The 18,980-nt window shown below is 35.8% G+C and overlaps 5 protein-coding genes and 2 pseudogenes across 5 annotated transcripts; 4 read left to right on the top strand and 3 right to left on the bottom strand.

The window, feature by feature from the left end:
- Nucleotides 1-2,560: 2,560 nt before the first annotated feature.
- Nucleotides 2,561-3,619, top strand: LOC106442417 (protein transport protein Sec61 subunit gamma-1). The gene is made up of 3 exons (XM_013884109.3): nt 2,561-2,773; nt 2,991-3,107; nt 3,462-3,619. The coding sequence occupies exons 1-2, from the start codon at nt 2,680-2,682 to the stop codon at nt 3,104-3,106; spliced, it is 210 nt and encodes a 69-aa protein (XP_013739563.1). The 5' UTR covers nt 2,561-2,679; the 3' UTR covers nt 3,107; nt 3,462-3,619.
- Nucleotides 3,620-3,831: 212 nt separating this feature from the next.
- Nucleotides 3,832-5,453, top strand: LOC106442407 (probable methyltransferase At1g27930). Its single transcript, XM_013884099.3, has one exon. The coding sequence runs from the start codon at nt 4,375-4,377 to the stop codon at nt 5,302-5,304; it is 930 nt and encodes a 309-aa protein (XP_013739553.2). The 5' UTR covers nt 3,832-4,374; the 3' UTR covers nt 5,305-5,453.
- Nucleotides 5,454-5,547: 94 nt separating this feature from the next.
- On the bottom strand, nt 5,548-7,597 carry LOC106442398 (TITAN-like protein). Its single transcript, XM_013884092.3, has 5 exons — nt 7,276-7,597; nt 6,950-7,076; nt 6,599-6,851; nt 6,023-6,495; nt 5,548-5,795 (listed from the first exon to the last, which is right to left on the bottom strand). Exons 1-5 carry the CDS (start codon nt 7,560-7,562, stop codon nt 5,772-5,774), a joined length of 1,164 nt encoding a protein of 387 aa, XP_013739546.2. The 5' UTR covers nt 7,563-7,597; the 3' UTR covers nt 5,548-5,771.
- A 1,734-nt stretch (nt 7,598-9,331) lies between these two features.
- LOC106442390 (probable inactive purple acid phosphatase 24) lies at nt 9,332-12,467 on the top strand. The gene is made up of 11 exons (XM_013884083.3): nt 9,332-9,631; nt 9,875-9,966; nt 10,049-10,121; nt 10,210-10,329; nt 10,404-10,496; nt 10,563-10,692; nt 10,776-10,857; nt 10,938-11,070; nt 11,143-11,348; nt 11,421-11,856; nt 11,929-12,467. Exons 1-11 carry the CDS (start codon nt 9,416-9,418, stop codon nt 12,232-12,234), a joined length of 1,887 nt encoding a protein of 628 aa, XP_013739537.2. The 5' UTR covers nt 9,332-9,415; the 3' UTR covers nt 12,235-12,467.
- A 229-nt stretch (nt 12,468-12,696) lies between these two features.
- On the bottom strand, nt 12,697-15,116 carry LOC106359231 (transcription factor STKL2-like). Its single transcript, XM_048735645.1, has 2 exons — nt 15,113-15,116; nt 12,697-13,634 (listed from the first exon to the last, which is right to left on the bottom strand). Exons 1-2 carry the CDS (start codon nt 15,114-15,116, stop codon nt 13,141-13,143), a joined length of 498 nt encoding a protein of 165 aa, XP_048591602.1. The 3' UTR covers nt 12,697-13,140.
- Nucleotides 13,620-16,730, bottom strand: LOC106374381 (annotated as a pseudogene).
- On the top strand, nt 16,471-18,933 carry LOC106374866 (annotated as a pseudogene).
- The last annotated feature ends 47 nt before the right edge of the window (nt 18,934-18,980 follow it).

Genomic DNA, 18,980 nt, shown 5'->3' with positions numbered 1-18,980 from the left:
CAAACAAAATTGGAATTAATTAAATATGTGCTTGGATAAGATTTGCTCTATGACAGGTCAAGAGATGTAAAACTCGTTGCTTAAACTATGTTACATAATGTATAAATCAAAGAGCGTTGTAGCCTTACCTTGTGTGATTATCCATCCTTTTTACATATATATTTTTACTTTCTTTTATTTAAAATTTACGTGCTTTTAGTTTCTTATTTAAATGTAAATTTACATACTTTTTGTTAAATTTACGTAATTTTAGATTTGCATACTTTTTGTTAAATTTACGTAATTTTAGTTTCTTATTTAAATGGAAACCTTACATTCTTTTTTTGTCAAATGTAAAATTTTGATATGTATAATTTACATTATTTTATAAGTTAGTTGCTTATTTAGTAATAAAGAAAAGAAGCACGATCAAATAAATAAAGTAAGATCATCTCGTCAAACAGCCGTGCTTAACCTTTTCTTTCTTTTTTTTTTTTTTTATCATAGGTAGACATTATCAAACATGAATCCTGAGTTTCTTGGGCAACAAGAAACTTCTGATGACAAAGAGACATACATGTCACATGAAGATGAGGAGTTAGATGTCCATATTACTTTATTGGTGCTCTTAATTTTTCGTCAGCTGATGTGTTTGAAGAAGCGACAACGAGAACTTCAATTGCAAATTGAACGTCCCATTCGACGTGTAATCACAAGAGCTGGTCAAGACTATATAGAAAGTGTGTTGAAAGAAGATCCTCTTCATTTTAGAGAGTTATACCGAATGTATCCAGATATTTTCTTGAAGTTATGCAATCTCATCCGAGAGAAGACAGGTTTAACCGATACAAGATATATTAGCTTTGAAGAAATGGTTGCATCTTTTCTCTTAATAGTTGGCCAAAACGCAAGGTATTGCTATACACGAGATACTTTTAAGAGATCAAAATTTGCTGTAAGTGAGAACTTTCGTAAAGTTTTGCGAGCTTTAAACCAAATTTCACCAAGTTTCATGGCTACCGCTGGACCCGGAATACCTCAAAAGATTAGAGAAAATACAAGATTTTATCCTTATTTTAAAGTACTTATAACTATACTATATATATATATATATATTATTTTGATCCCTGTTCATATCATTATTATTTTGATCATATATTTATTATATTTTTAGGATTGTGTCGGAGCTATTGATGGTACACATATATTTGCAATGGTGCAAAAAAAAGAAGCAGCTTCTTTCCGTAACAGAAAAGGAGATATATCACAAAATGTGTTGGCTGCATGTAACTTTGATCTTGAGTTCATATACGTACTTAGTGGATGGGAAGGTTCAGCTCATGATTCAAAAATATTAAATGATGCTTTAACAAGGAACACAAATCGACTACCAGTTCCAGAAGGTACATATAAATATTATATATATATATATATTGTAATCCTTGATAAATTTTCTAGAAATAACTATTTTATTGTTAAATATCAGGAAAATTTTATCTGGTTGATTGTGGTTTTGCAAATCGTCGCAACTTTTTGGCTCCATATCGTGGTGTTCGATATCATCTACAAGAGTTTTCAGGTCAAGATTCTACTCCACAAAATGACAAAGAATTGTTCAATCATCGTCATGCTTCCCTGAGGAATGTTATCGAGAGAATTTTTGGTATATTCAAATCTCGATTTCTAATATTTAAATCTGCACCCCCTTTTCCTTATAAGACACAAGCGGAAATTGTACTTGCGTGTGCTGGTTTACATAATTTTCTTCGAAAGTTCTGTCGAACAGACATTTTTCCTGAAGAAAAAGATTATGCTGATGTGGAAGAACTTCAAGAAGTTAATAACAATGGTGAAGAAATCCTTGCAACTCAAGATCAACAAAGAGAACATGCCAATCAAATGAGAGCGTCAATAGCTACAAATATGTGGACAGATTTTGTATTATCATGATATACAAAATGCTAAAACCCACATTGTAGTTTTTATATTTATTTTATTACAAAACTGAACTTATCTATTATTATTATTTTGAGTAATATAATAATAAATTGCTGCTTCATATACGAAGTAGTTATTTTACTACTTTTTGGTTCTGTCTTTGTACTATAGGAGGTGACGAGAAAATTGCATTGAAAATAAATTGCAGTCTAGGTTCTCTAGACTCGAGAGTCTCTCTTGCGGCTATTTTGTTGCAACTTCCTCTGGTGTTAATAAGAGACCTCTAGATTATTTGGCTGATTTATGATAATCCAGTTATTTTGATTCTGAAATCTATATCATTGATTCTGAAATCTACTTATTTTACTTTAAAATCTATGTATTTATCAAAAATTTCTAAATCCAAAAAAGAATCCTAAATTCATTAAAATACTACAACCAATAACCCCCACTTATTATCAAAATTGATGAATGCATCACAAAAAAGTCAAACTTCTTCTCCCTCTCCTCTTTGACAAGCCCATAAAGATTGTTTCCGTGGGCTTGGGCCTAGGCTCTGTACAGTTTTAACTTTGCTGACGTGGCTGACATTCATCGTCGTCTCGGCCTGTGATTGGCTGTTCAATATCAATGTGACGTTATTTCTCTCTCTTGACTTCAGCCTTCTCATATATCAACTTGTTTCTCTTCGTACCAATCCAGAAAATAAGAAAAAAAAAACACACAAATTAAACTAAAAAAGAAAAAGTCAAAGAAATCGCCATGGATGCCATCGATTCAGTCGTCGATCCTCTAAGAGACTTTGCGAAGGACAGCATTCGTCTCGTTAAACGTTGTCACAAACCAGATCGCAAAGGTAATTGAACGAGCTCGGTCTTTCCGTGTCTTTTAGATAGTTATGCATGAGCGATCTCTGTGTGTTTTAATCATCTGATGTAGTGGATCTATCGTTATTTTATTGCGGATTGGAAGATCTGTATGTTGAATGGAGAGAGAGAGAGAGAGATCCGTGTTGTTGTTGTCCGTTATGGAGAAGATTAGTCTGATTCTGTGTGTTTCTTTTTGGTTGTAAGAATTCACGAAAGTGGCGGTCCGTACAGCTATTGGGTTTGTGGTGATGGGATTCGTGGGATTCTTTGTGAAGCTCATCTTTATTCCCATCAACAACATCATCGTCGGTGCTACCTAAGGTGAATCCTCTTCACCCCCTTTCTTCTTTATTTTTTACTTTTGATTCAAAGGGACATGAATTTGAAATTTTATAAATGTATATAACTAAGATGTATCTGAAATTGATATGAGCGTTTATGCAAGCTGCTGGTTTGGTTCAAGTATTGATGATATAGTCTTCTAAATTTGGTTGTCATTTCATCGTCCAGTCCAGTAATCTAAAATGCTGATAGAACACTTTGTGATTCGATCATGACCATTGTATTTAGATAAAAATGGGGAATTACCAAAGTAGAATTGGATTAGATTTTGCATTGTGCTTGTATCATTTTGGGGGTCTACTCTTAATACTGTTTAGTGTGGTGTGTTTGCAGATAACCAGGGAGGATGGAGAAGGGTAGTAGTTACAGCTTTCGTTGTTTCAAGAAGACTTCTCCCACTTTTTTTTTCTTGGGTTCAGATACTCGAAAGAGTAAAACTTTTGTTACAAATTGCAGAATTCTATTTAATATATGTCACTGTTTTTATTTCACTTCGCGGTTGAAAATTGAATGGTTTTTGTGAATGTGAGAGAGACAAGGTTAACACTTGGTGACAAAACTTAGACATTAAAATCTCCAACGGCCTACTCTTAACAATTTTGCCTCCAATTCAACCCAAAACCTCCAGCTCCAAAGAGTTTCACAGAAACAACCTATATACACCACAAACATGTTCCTGATACATTATATGCATGACAGCAGTAAAAGAAAAACGAGAAGTTCTTTTGAAACAAAATAATTGTTTCACTCGACCAAGACAACACACATCGTAAGATGATGCCTCCACAACTTTTATGAAGGAGAGCGTCAAATATGGACTCTGTATGAATTCAACGTCCACGGTCTGTCCCTCAACTTTTTCCTCCGTTTGAACACCAAAACAAACTTCTCCAAGAGTTTTATGGAGCCAGCAAGCAAATTCACCAAAGTTGCTCCACCCTATGTTAATCACATCAATATTTGAATCACGTTTGTTTCTTTTGACCAAAATCTTTGCCACTCCCATGATATGACAAATAAACAATCATAAGATAATGATTTGATATTAGGTAAACCCGAACTAACATAGCAAATGACATGACAACAAAGAAAAAAAAGAGAGAATCTTGGAATAGAAGCAAGGCGACCTTTCCTTGTTATTCACTCGAAGTTGACACGTAACTCTTAATCATATAAAACCACAAAGATTGAAACACCATTAAGCAAAACTTTTTTGAAAACTCATGATATTGAGTACAAGGTGATAATGCCTCCACAACTTCATCAATCTTCACTTCATATTCTCAACCCTCTACTCAGATTCTCACCTCCTTCCTCCCCTGATAATCCCAAACATCAGAAAGAATCAAAGTTCACAATGCCAAAGCTCACTGTTCGTAAACTCATACCTCTTCTTATCTTCATCCTTACAAGCTTCTCTGTTCTTCGACTCCTCCGGATTTCATTGAAGTCTTCATCCCCTGCGTCTCGGCCCTTCTCTTCAAACATATTTCGTTTGAGTCCTGCTGAGTCCAGCCAGCAGGCTAACGCGAGCCAGAGCGCTCTCACGGAGAAGGAACTCAAGCTCTTATCAGACACCGTTGCTCTTAGATCCCCTTGCAACGTTCTTGTTTTCGGGTATGCACACGAATACCTCATGCTATCTTCATTAAACACAAGAGGCATCACCGTTATTATAGACGATGAATCTTCAAAGATAATGACACCAAACAACACAAGAGTCTATAGCTTGAAATATCATCAGATGGAAGTCAAAAACACTTACAAGCTGCTTCGACATGCCCGGTCTAATCCCTCATGCGCACCAAATATGAATAAACTACATCAAGGCTCACCAGACTGCAAGTTGAAACTGAAGGATTTGCCACAGGAAGTACACAACACCAAATGGGATGTGATCGTTGTGGATGGGCCAATTGGGGATGACTTAGAGGCGTCAGGTAGGATGGGGAGTATATATACTGCAGCTGTGTTAGCAAGAAGAGGAAGTAGTAACTCAACAACAGATGTTCTCGTGCATGACGTGCAAAGGACTGCCGAGAAGTGGTTCTCCTGGGAGTTCTTGTGCCAAGAGAATCAGGTTTCGGCTAAAGGAAACTTGTGGAAGTTTCGGATCAAGGGTCAATCAAATGCATCTAGGTTTTGCTCACCAGAAACATCCCTAGTCAGATATTAGCAAAAGAATTTTACATCTAGTTTAAGAGCAAGCTTGTTGCTCCCTCAGTTAAACACACTACTGCGTCTTTATCTCAGAACAGTGTTGAAAAACATATTTTCAAATAAACATTTCAATGTAGAATAGCAATCAGAGTTTTTCTGGACAAATGTCATTCCAACCACAGTATATGTCCAAGTAGAAACACAACATGGGAAGGTACATTTTTTTTCTTAAATGAAAAACCCAAATGAAGATTATAGATAGTAGAAGAAAGGCGTTTCTCTACGATAATATTATTATTACTGCATAAGATTCCAGTACAAAAACAAAAAAAATGTATCCATTTTCTTACACTACTTCAAAGGAGTATCCATGATCACATGCCTCTAAAATTCTTTCAGAGCTCGACAAGAAAAGAGGGTTATAAAATTTCAACATGAATGATCCGTACTTGTTTCCATTTTGAATGTCAGCCGCCACAACCATCACTCACCACTCTTCATTGCTCGCTGCAATGGCAATAAATATACGCACGTAAGGTTACTGAGACGTACTTCTCGACGTAGAAATTAATAACAGTAATTAACAAAGCAATACTAATCTATCTACTTGTGAGAAAATGAGGATTACAAAAGGAAGATGGCACAACTGCGACTTAAAGAGATATCAATCAGAACAAATAATGAACCACGTGAAACCAGTCATCGCAATTTAGTGTTATAAAGGTAAAACATACCGCTCGTTTGCTAACGTATGGTTGTATTTGGACTGGTTCTTCTGATTCCACTGAGATGCTTTCAGTTTTGACTAACTTCTGTTCTTCTGATTCCATAGAGATGCTTTCAGCTGTGACAACTAACTTCCGTTTTTCCTTCTCAAATTCTTTTCTAGAATCTTTACGAGTGCCTGATTGCCAAACTCGACCAAAGTTAGGAAGCCAGTCTGCGTCAGTGTTGCTATTCACTGCTTCTCCTCTCTTCTCCATCTCCATCTCAATCTTTCTCCTTTCAGCCCACGCAGCGCCAACTCTATGAGGGTTCAGCTTACTAGTAGTCTTTACAGGTATCTTTTCCTGAACTCTTGTAATTTCTGATTGGTTGAAGATATTCCCATCGTTTGGAGTAAGCCAAGGAGGAGGAGCTCCAGAGTGAACGTTGCCGCTAGAATCGCCGGAGTGTGAGGAAGAATTGCTAGTCATTCCAATCACACCTGACAAGGAAACAAACAAAAAAAAGAAGAGCAATAAACCCATGCCATTAAAACTAGTGCATATCATATGAAGCATTCATATGAAAATCAAGCAGACACCTACCTGGAGGGAGTTGAGTAGCATCCACGTTCAGATGTGAACCATAATGTGTAACTCCTGAATGTGATATCTGATACTCATTCGTATTATACAGTAAAGGCTTAACATCATTTAAATTATTTGGATTAAAAAAGTGTGTTTCTTTTTCAGTTCTTTCAAACTCAAATTTATTGTGGATATCACTAGATGTCCTGGAAAGCTGTCCTGTGCAAGAAGATGCATCTTTGTTTCCCAACGCCGTGCATTTTCTCACCCACTGCATCCACCATAAACAAAGTTTCATTACATAAAGGTTTGTGTCCCATGCACAATATAGAAGTGTTACATATAAGAGTATGATCTTCAAGTACTTACCTTTGCTACATCAGCATCTGAAATTTTGAAATCGTCAACACAATCCATGGACGGGCCATGTTTCCACAGAAACTGCTTGATGTTCTTATGATGTTCCGAGCTTGCAAAGTGATTGATTGCCTTTGAACTGATACAAACAAAACATTGTATATGTGCAGACAAAAGATGAAACATTATTGTTAGTCTCCTTCTATGAGATACAATCAAATTTTTCTAGCACAGTTAACTCTATCAACAACAACTATTCTCTCCCTCACTACGATTCCACACTCCATTCAGGTACTCAAATCGAACGAAACCAGACTCAAATCAAGGGAATGTCATACCATGCAAAGGAGCTGCCGAGGTCGACGATGTCCTCATCGCAGAAGACACACCAAACACGGTTTTGAGACTCCTCTTGTGGCCGTAGAAAGCTAGGGTTTTTGAGGAAGAATCTGACGTCGGCTATTTTGGATCGGAATCGATTGAGGAAAGCAGAGAGGAGCTCTTTGTGGCGAGGGAAGTACTTGTGTCGAGGTCCATGATCGTGATGGAATCGGCACACTTTGCAGAAGTCGAATTCGTTTTTCTTTGATGGTTTCTTCTTCGCCTTCGTGTTCTTCTCTTCCATTCAGTTCTTCGTTTAACACAAGAAGAAGGAAATTATTATTTTGCGACTCTTAAGGCAACGGTTAGAATTAAACGGTTCGGTTCGGTTCGGTTATAAGCAAGTCGGATTTTTATTCACCCGCGTAAAATTAAAATTCCACGGTTAATAAACAAACTCAACCAATATTCCCGGTAAAATCCACAACGACTTCTCTAGAGGATCAAATAATAGTCAAATTACATATTCACATATACACGATGAAAATGATTCAAATTATATCATTCATGTAGATAATAAAAATAGCTTACAATAATCAAAATGATCAAAATGAATTTTACTAAAGAATTAAATACATTTATACACGTAGATTTAACTAATTTAGATTTAGAGTTTATAAGAATAATTTTTAAAATCAGAATAAAGTTTTTCTCGAAAATATTTTTATTTATTCAGTTATTTAATAAAGTAAATGAAACGTTATTTTTCTTCTTGTGTGTTTCTTGGTCAGAAAAACAAATTTTAATTTCTTTTAATAGATTTTTATGATAAAGTTTAGTATATAGTTGATTTTATTTTTAAGAAATTAACAAAAAAATATATATTATATGTTATTTAGTTTTGCGATCAATACTCACATACCTTTATATTTCTCCTAAGATTTTTCGGTAGAAAATATATTTAGATAACTCCACATTGGTTGATAAAATAAACTAAGTCAACATTGTTTTTTTCTTTTGCTAAAATCTAAATCTTAATGTGAATTTTGAATATACTTCAACCAAAATATATTTGATCTTCATGCCAAGTGGATTGTTGATTTTTACCGGGAAGATTGTCAGACAATGTTAACTTTGTTAGCTATGAATAATTCTTAAAAGATTTTCAAATGCTTTTTTACTATAAATATCTTCCCCATGATTTCTCTATTGATAACCAATTACTTCTTATCAATTATAGGAACAAATGGGTTAGGAACAAATGTTACAAATGTTAGGTTAACACAGTCCATAAGATCTTTTATTTTAATGAAAGAAAGTTGAGAAAAAAAAAACTGGTTACACCATCGTATGTCTATTTTTTTTCCAATATTTTTTAGATAACTACATAATAATTAACAAAATATAATAAGTTGAAAAAAAATCTCAACGACAGTTAGATACGAAAAAAATCTGAAAAGATTCCTAAACTCTTATTGTTATAAATATCTCCTTATAGTTTTACTTCAATTCACAACAAATCAACGATGCCTAAAGTTTTATTTCTGCTTCTCTGTTTGGTCGGACTACTGAGTTCAAGATGTTACAATTAACCGGGTTCGTTTATATCTTTAAACCGGATTGTTATTCACCCGCGTAAAATTCTCAGGTTAAAGAAAACACGAGGTAAAAATCTTAACAGACTTTGGCTGGAGGATCAAACACAGATATCATTGTTAGATAAACATGATGATGATTCCAATTTAGATGATAACATTTTTTGTTTAAATATATTATTCATGTTGATAAATATGATACTGATTCGAAGTCAGATGAGAATATATACACGATACTTCAAAGATTTATAGGTCAATTATAGATGTGGTAATTTAAAGTAAAATTTAGTGTGCTAATATAAAGTTGATTTTATTTTTCTAAAATAATAAATATCTATATTATAATTTATTTAGTTTTGCAAAAAATACTGATCACACCGCCACATGCCTTTTTCTTTCTTCCTAGATTTTTCCGGGTAAAAAAATCTATTTAGATAAATCCACTTTGGACAAAATAAAATCAGTTGACGAAAAAGAGATTATAACTTCACAATGTTGACATTGTTAACTGGGAATTATTCTTAAAAGATTCCCAAACACTCAATATTATAAATATCACCTCATGAGTTTCAGTTTTGATTCACAACAAATCAACATGGGTAAAGTTTTATTTCTACTTCTCTGTTTCATCGGACTGCTGAGTTCGAACCTATGTTGCGGTCACGCCAGCAATGGACGAGGAGATCAGCCTTTAGCTCAGATTAATATCTATAAAGCAAGTCTCGCTTTGGACACTTCTGTCCATATTCATGCTTCTCCTCAAGTTCTTGGTTTAAAGGTTCTGTTTTTATCTGGATCTTGTCTGATTCTACTATTCATTTGTATATATAATAATTATTATATTCTTAAAGAGAAAAAGAAGCGATTTCTAATGCTAGATTTCTGTATGATAATCAGAGATTAGCCGTTTTAAACGAAATAATATTGTGTTCTTGATCTCACCCCCAAGTGTGTCAAGAAGACAAGAACCAAACTTTGTAATTGGTTTGGTTTTGATGACAAATCTTGTTTTGATATACAGGGTGAAGATACTGAATGGGTGGACGTTGCAATCTCCAACCCCAAGCACAGTTCAAACGATTGGATCGCAGTTTTCTCTCCAGCAAAATTCGAGTAATATTTTTATCTTTTATCCAGTGTTTTTATTTTGATTGTTGTTATTATGAATTGTTATTTAACTAGTCTTTGATGCTAGCTCAACTACCTGTTGGCCTTGGCAACCACAAACTAAGGAGAAGTCTCCTTACCTTTGCTCATCTCCTATCAAGGTTTGTTTTTTTTTCTAATTACCTATTATTGACCCTGTGGTTTCTATATTTGATCTCAGGATTAACATTCGTTTTTTCTATTTATCAGTACACGTATATGAGGAATTATCCGGAGTATACAAAGTCTGGGAACGTGATTGTGAAGTTGCAGATAATAAACCAGAGAGCTGATGTCTCATTTGCACTGTTTTCTGGGAGTCTTGACCAGGTAAGTTGACTTATGTTGTTTCCTCAGCTTAGTCAATATCAAGTGGACTTATTGATCTTTTTGGAATGCTACAGCCAGTACTTCTCGGGGTTTCAAATCCTGTAGCTTTTGTTAATCCTAAAGCACCTGTCTACCCACGTCTTGCTTTAGGCAAGAGTTGGGACGAGGTAAGTTTTTTTTTTCAAACTTTACTTTTTTTTTTGTTATGTCTTACTAAACTGATCTTTTGATAGATGACTGTAACATGGACGAGTGGGTACAACATAAATGAGGCTGTTCCGTTCATTGAATGGAGTTCTAAGGGACTCCCAGCTAGAAGATCACCTGCTGGAACCATTACCTTCAACAGAAACAGCATGTGTGGTATGTCTTTGGTTTTGTTTCTTCTTCTGGATATATTCTAGAGATTTGATTTTTTTTTGCGTACATGTGATATATTTACATAGGTGAACCTGCTCGTGGTGTTGGTTGGCGTGATCCTGGTTTCTTCCATACCTCTTTCTTGAAAGAGCTTTGGCCAAACCGCGAGTACGTCATCTGTATAATCTGCCTCTCTTATTTCATCTAAACCAAGAGTACTAATACAGTCTTAATACTTTGGTTTTCAGATACACATACAGATTAGGCCATGACTTGTTCAACGGTTCGACAGTTTGGAGCAAGAACTACACTTTCGTTTCCTCTCCTTTTCCTGGACAAGACTCGTTACAACGGGTCATAATATTTGGTGACATGGGGAAGGTACACTATCTTGTACTAAAGGACTATCATTATCTCAAAAGGTCACTTACTTACATTGAGATATGTTTTCAGGGAGAGCGAGATGGCTCGAACGAATATAATGATTACCAGCCTGGTTCCCTCAACACAACAGACCAGCTCATCAAGGACTTGAAGAACATTGACATTGTTTTCCATATTGGAGACATCACTTACTCAAACGGGTATCTCTCCCAGTGGGATCAGTTCACAGCTCAAGTTGAGCCTGTGGCCTCTAAGGTTCCATACATGATTGCAAGGTTAGTCAATAAGAACAGCTTCATTGTGCTTCTTACAGTGGGTTAAGTAAGTTACTTATGTTTCACTTTCAGTGGCAACCACGAGCGTGATTGGCCAGACACAGGATCATTCTACGCCGGTGAAGATTCTGGAGGAGAGTGTGGTGTTCCCGCAGAGACCATGTTCTACTTTCCTGCTGAGAACCGAGCTAAGTTCTGGTACGCTGCAGACTACGGAATGTTCCGGTTCTGTGTAGCGGACAGTGAACACGACTGGAGAGAAGGCACGGAGCAATACAAATTCATAGAGCATTGCCTTGCAACTGTTGACAGAAAGACTCAGCCTTGGCTCATCTTTATCGCTCATCGCGTCCTTGGTTACTCCTCCAATGATTGGTACGGCAAAGAAGGAACCTTTGAAGAGCCTATGGGGAGAGAAAGCCTTCAGAAACTGTGGCAGAAGTACAAAGTAGACATCGCTTTCTACGGACATGTGCACAACTATGAACGAACATGTCCCATTTACCAGGTTTGATCACCATCATTATTTAATACTCTTATTATCAATGTACCTTTGTCTCTGAGTTGTTTTCTGTTGCAGAGTCAATGTGTGAACAACGATAAGGATCACTACTCAGGGACCTTCCAAGGAACCATTCACGTTGTTGTTGGTGGTGCTGGAAGTCACTTGTCTCCGTTTAGCTCGCTGACTCCTAAATGGTCTTTGGTTCAAGATTATGACTATGGGTTTGTGAAGTTGACTGCTTCAGATCACTCAAACCTTCTCTTTGAGTACAAGAAGAGCAGAAACGGCCAAGTGCATGACTCATTCAAGATCTCTAGAGATTACAAAGATGTTTTGGCTTGTACTCACGATAGCTGCGAGCCCACCACATCAGCTTCATGATTTTTCTTTTTTACTTAGCATGCATAGGATCTTTCTGGTTTTCATTTTATTTTTCTAGGCAGGTTTTACACAATTATCTAGGACCTTTTATTTCTTAAATTGCAGAGATTTGGTTTTTTAGACAATGGCATTATAAAAGTACTCGATTTCATCACATTTTCATGTAACACATTATTTCTATTCATAAGCATTACGTGTGAGAAGCCAAGAGGTGGCTACAATTCCAGTTTTTATTGCTTCTTTATGTTTATTTCTTTCTCTTCAGTTGCACATCTCTACTTGAGGGGACTTGTCTCTCATGTGAAATCATTGATGCGTGATCTTCAACTTTGAGGAGAGAATGTCTGGTCATATATATAGAAACATGCATGTCCTTCAGAAAGCATTATGCAAAGAAAGGGAGTACCAACCTAATAATGTAGAAGAATCAGTGATAGATATAGGAGCAATCCTCAACAAATCACCAAGTTAAACCATAACCGAGAAACGAAAAAATGGTTAAGAAAGTGCTGAAAACTATGATCATGGTCCAGACTCACTAAACGAGGATTAACTAGTAATTCCTCATGTGCAAGGCTAAGATGTTCCTCAAACTCTATAGATGGTGATTAACCATAGACTAGTTCGTCCCATTCACACATTAATCATGGATAATCAAATTAATACTCTCTGGCCGGTTTATACACCAAGCTTCACCACTGGTTCTAGTGGAACCTGCGACTTCATACTAAGAGACACGACGGCTGTGCAAGATCACAAAGTACAGTGGTGTAGCTGGTCTAGTGGTCAGAGGAAACAATGGACCTGTGCTGCATAACTGACAAGTTGTGGAGATGAATTTCGAATGTACGCTACTGTCTCGTGATGAAGTAATTTTTGGTGCACGACCATCCATACCAAGCCGAACTAATGCCTCCACAACTGAAACACACTCCTCTTCCTCCCCTCACCAGTCTTCAACTCATCTTTCTCGGCATAGCTGATCTCTTCATCTCCCCAAATCAACTTCGACAGATGAAACAACTTTTGATTGTTAGGCTTGGAGCCTTTATTCTTCTCTTTCTTAAACTTCTTTTTCAGCGTCCTTATCTTCTGAAAGAACTGAACTGATGTGACACTGACACTGATATGAGGCTTCAGGAGATCATACAAAGCCTTCCTCTCACCATTAAAAGGGTCTAACCCACTAGTCTCTTTGTAGTCCACGATCCCTTGTAACAAAGCAATCTCATCTTCCTCGGACCAAATTCGCTGGAAACAGTTTGCCTTGGTCTCGCCATCAGAAACTGAAGCTCTCTTGACACTCTTGGCTTTTTCTCCTTCATCAGTCTCAACATGCAGGTCGCTTGTTAGAAGAAGCTCCAAGCTTGCTACTGGAATCTGAGGGAGGTGTTTCCATACTGCTCATATCTGCGGGAGGTGTTTCCATAAGATAGAGAGCTGTTCGTCACCACTATTATATATTTGAGATTGGCATCAAAGATTTAGTGATCGACTAGTTATTGTATAACATTTTCAAGTATAGTTTTCTTCCTTTTCTGATGAATTGACATTGACATAGTTTTTTTTGTGTTTTTTGGTTATATATATTATATATAGACTAAAGTCAGATATAAGTAATAGTGCGACACATAGGATTAGTGACTAATTGACTAAGCTATTTTCAAATGTTATAGTTTTTTTTTTCAGATGAGCTGGCATAGGTTTTTTGGTTAAATATATAGGCTAAAGCCGGATATAACTTATAGTGCGACACGTAGGATTAATGACTAGGCTATTTTGACGAATTTTTTTGGATGAGCTGGCATAGATTTTTTGGTTATATATAGCTAAAACTGGATATAAATTATAGTGCGACACATAGGATTAATGACTAGACTATTTTGACGATTTTTTTAAGAATACAATTAATATCGTGTTATCTGCTAGAAACATATCATATATTCGATATTTACTTTAATTAATTTCAAATCTGAAATATGTTTTAGTTTGCTAACGTCTCACATAAAGATTAGTTCATCAAAATAATTTTATGTTTAGAGTTAAGTAGTCAAATTAGTGAACAAAATAGGAGGAAAATCAAGAATATGAAAACCCTCTTTTCCAACTGTTTGATTAGATGATTCACAGATACTTTATAATTGGAAACATGAGTTTGAAATTTCAGAAAAAAGCAATTTATAAATTAATTTTAAATATAGTTTAGTAAAATTTTCAGCATGGTGTAAATAAAAACGTTAATTGTAAATCTTAAGATTCATGGTAGTGTAACTAAAATCATCATAATTATTAACAAAACATTTAATTTATACTCTATTTTGTTATAGACTTTAATTTCTTCCAATCCCAATAAAGAGACCATTTTAAATAACCGTTGGGAGTAGCAGCAAACAACAATTACTTATAACGGTTAGTTTCTTTTTCTATATATACAAACCCAATCATTCATTCACAACAGAGTCCAAATAAAACCACATCAGTCTCGTACATTCAGATATTCAAGTCTTTCACTCTCACCAGTGGTATAGAAGGAACTCTAACTAGAAATTAGGGAGCCAAAACGTTTCTTCTCTAATGCTGAAGAATCTAGAGAGGTAATCTAATTGAATATATTTTAGATGAATAGAAGTTTTTATATAACTATATAGTGTTAGGCAATTAGTCATGTTATATATTATTTGTGTCATTCTAGCAAAATACTTATAAATTAATATTCATTAATTTGATAGACTAGTTTGACCCAAAGTAACGGTCCGGAAAAGTTGCGTAGTTAGCAAAGACAATGTGCTAAAACGATATATTTACATATAATAGTTATATAGGCTACATCTTGAAGACTTGAACTAGATAAAAACAAGGTGCTAAACGGTGGATTTACACATGATAGTGATAATTAAGGTTACATATTTTGAACTATATAAAACCAAGGATAACATTAACTCCACTGAGTAAGGACCGGGACAAGTTGAAGTAGAACTTTCTTAGGACACACAAGCCCGTACGATTCTTCAAGATCAACATCTTCTATCTCCATTCCAACTGGAAGCTTCCAATCAAATCGATAAAGAAGGTTGATAAGAGTCAAGTGTGCCAAAGCCATACACATCCCCATACCAGGGCACATCCTCCTTCCGCTACCAAACGGTATAACAATTCAAAGTTCAAACCCTTGTAGTCAATCTCATTGTCCATGCAACCTCTCAGGGATGAATGTTTCTGGATCATTCCAAACGTTTGGATTCCTATGAACACCCCAAATGTTGACATGTATCCATGTTTTCTTAGGAATGTCGTAACCCGCTATCTTTATATCCTTTGAAGCCTCTCTTGGGATTAGAAGTGGGACAAGTGGGTTTATCCTTACCGTCTCTTTAATCACCATTTTGAGATATTCGAGTTGTTCTATATCTTCTTCTGTGATATTGTCTTTGTTTTGGATCACTTCTCTTACCTCGGCTTGCACTTTCTTCAAAACTCTTGGGTTTTTGATCATATGTGTCATCGCCCATGTTATTGTGTGGCCAGAAGTGTCTATTCCAGCAATAAGAACATTCTGTAATAAAATAAATAAATAAGACAAGATAAATAAATCACGTTGTACAACATGTGAAGAATGAAGTTACATTACTTACTAGAAGAATCCCTTTGGTGTGGTTTCTAGTAAGTTGATACTCTCCAAGTCCAGCCTCTCCCCTTTCCATTTTGAGAAGCAAGGCAATGATGTCATCTTTAAGACTCTCATCTTCCATATGTTGCTTTATAGAATGTTCGAAAATGCATCCATTGCCTTGTAAACCTTCTCACATTTGCTATGTAACCCCGTGACCCTATCGATGATTCGACCAATGATAGGGAGGTAATCAGCTGCTGCGAAGCTTCCCAACACCTCCATGGTTTCTCGAATGATTTCCTCATACGTATCCTCGAGTTTGCTTCCTTTGAGATTTATCCCAAACCCTACTCTACATATCACACTTCCAGACAGTTTCATCAACGTGTTGCTCAAGTTAACCGTGTTCCCCAACAAAGCAGCCCCCTTTACGAACTCGACCAAGGAAGCAACTTCTTCTTCTCTTATATGCCGAAACGATTGCACCCTTTTCGCGGTGTAGAGCTCAAGAACTGTCATCCTTCGTACTTCCCTCCAGTACTTGCTATAAGGAGAGAAGGCGAGGTCGTTTAAGTTGTATGAAATTCTTGCAGCATACGTCAAGTACGGTCGCGAACAACAATCTGCGTCGAACGTTTTTAAGACATCCTTCACTGTCTCTGGAGATGACGCCACAACGGTAGGCACGTTTCCAAACTTGAGGGACATTAGAGGTCCATACTTTTCAGATAGTTTGAGCATGGAACGTTGGGGGTTGGTGCAAGTTTCCAATTATGGGAAGTCTTGGTGGTCCAGGAGGTAGACTCTTCTTGTTCTTTCTTATGTTCTTTGCAACGAGTAAAGATGCTAAGATGACGACAGCAACAATGATATACCACATAATCATCTTGCTTCCTACACAAAAAGGGACAGTTTATACAAAGTCAGTTGATCTTCATAGAAATATAAAAAAAAGTTTAGTGATAGATACACAAAATAAGCATGTATTAAGTGGATTTGATTAACCAACTAAAAAAGCATGTTACATGAATTAAAAGTACAGAACTAGAACCACCAAGCATGTCTCTAGCCGTGCGTCAACATCAGATGAATTTTATTATAACACTCAGACAGGGGAAGGACACACATACATATATATATATATGCTTAAAATACTCGAGAAACTGAGCGTTTCTTCTACAGTATTGAGACATAATATAGATAGAGATACTGCTGAGTTCGGTAAGATTGCCTTAAAGTCTTATACTTTATGCTGAAGATTTTAGAGGAGAGCAGAGATAGAGAGTATTTATTTTACCTTGTTGTGGGATGATTGTGTTACCTGCATCAGGTGGTGGCAACATATATATGTACGGAGGTTGTGTACTTGTGTTACACGCAGCAGAAGGTTCTTGTTACACGTAGAGAGCTGTTCGTCACCATTATTATCTGTTTGAGATTGGCATCAAAGATTTAGTGATCGACTTGTTATTGTATAACGTTTTCACATAGTATAGTTTTCTTCTTTTTCTGATGAACTGACATAGGTGTTTTGGTTATATATATAGATTAAAATCAGATATACGTAATAGTGCGAAACATAGGATTAGTGACTAAGTTATTTTCAAATGTTATAGTTTTTTTTTCCGGATGAGCTGGCATAAGTTTTTTGGTTATATATGTTGGCTAAAGCCAGATATAAATTATAGTGCGACACATAGGATTAGTGACTAGACTATTTTGACGATTTTTTTCTTTAAAAAGTAGAGTTGATATCGTATGATCTGCTAAACCACATATGATATATTCGATCTTTATTTTAGTTAATTCCAAAACTGATATATGTTTTAGTTTGCTAACGTCTCACATAAAGATTAGTTCATCAAAGTATTTTGGTATTTAGAATTAAGTAGTCAAATTAGTGAGCAAAATAGGAGGAAAATCAAGGAAAATCAAGAATATGAATACCCTCTTATCCAATTGTTTGATTCACAGATTCATGGTAGTGTAACTAAAACCATCAAAATCATTAACAAAACATTTAATTTATACTCTCTTTTGCTATAAACTTTAATTTCTTCCGGTCTCAATAGAAAGACCATTTTAAATAACCGTTGGGAGTAGCAGCAAACAACATTTACTTATAATGGTTAGTTTCTTCTTCTATATACACAAACCCAATCATTCATTCACAACAGAGTCCAAATAAAACCATATCAGTCTCATATACAACTTAACTATAATGGCTAAGATAACTCTTGTTGATACTTCCTGTCTGTTATCCTTCTTCTTGTTATTGTTGGCTGATCTCTCCTGTTGCAAAGAGATTCTGGTCGGAGGCAAACACACTGCTTGGAAAATCTCTTCTTCACCCTCTGACTCGCTCAACAAATGGGCTGAGAGTTTGCGGTTTCATGTTGGTTTGCAAAATCTTGGTTTTCAAACTTCTGAAACTCTTTGTGATTGTGTGTTTATGCAATTTGTGGACAGTGTGGAAGTACGATGGGCAAAAGGATTCGGTTCTGCAAGTGACAAAAGAGGCGTACATTAACTGCAACACCACAAACCCAGCAGCGAGTTACAGCAACGGAGACACTAAGGTGAAGCTAGAGAGATCTTGACCTTTCTTCTTCATCAGTGGCTCTAAGAGCAACTGTGTCCAAGGCAAGAAGCTTCACATTGTTGTCATGTCATCTCGTGGTAGTTTCTTCACTGGGGGATCTGCTCCTTCTCCGGCACCCTCTCCTGCTCTTTTGGAAGCTCAAGCTGTTCCTCCTGCAAATGGTTCTGCTTCTTCTTTGACTAGTCGGATTGGCTTTTTGGCATTTGTCGGATTAGCAACCGTTTTGCTCTGAGTTTACCTATATAGACTTTGTTTAGACTTTAGATTCCATCTCTGCTAGCTATAGATTCTTTTATCTATGAGATTGTTTTAAAATTCTTTTGAAATCAGTTACTAACCACGATTGACTCTTAGGGATTATAAAATAAAGACCAAGAACAAGAAAAAAAAAGGATCAAATTTTCTTAGAGCAATACTATACTTTCAGTATTTACATGTATTTTTTTTTTTGGTCAACACATTTTTTTTATACATAATCACAAATACGTAGGTCTTTCATATATTTTTTTCTTATACAAAAAGCAAAGACACTAA

Source organism: Brassica napus, chromosome A1, assembly GCF_020379485.1.
Source record: "Brassica napus cultivar Da-Ae chromosome A1, Da-Ae, whole genome shotgun sequence".
Taxonomy (NCBI): Eukaryota; Viridiplantae; Streptophyta; class Magnoliopsida; order Brassicales; family Brassicaceae; genus Brassica; species Brassica napus.
Note: the sequence above shows the minus strand (reverse complement) of the source record. Positions and strands in the feature narration are given on the sequence as shown.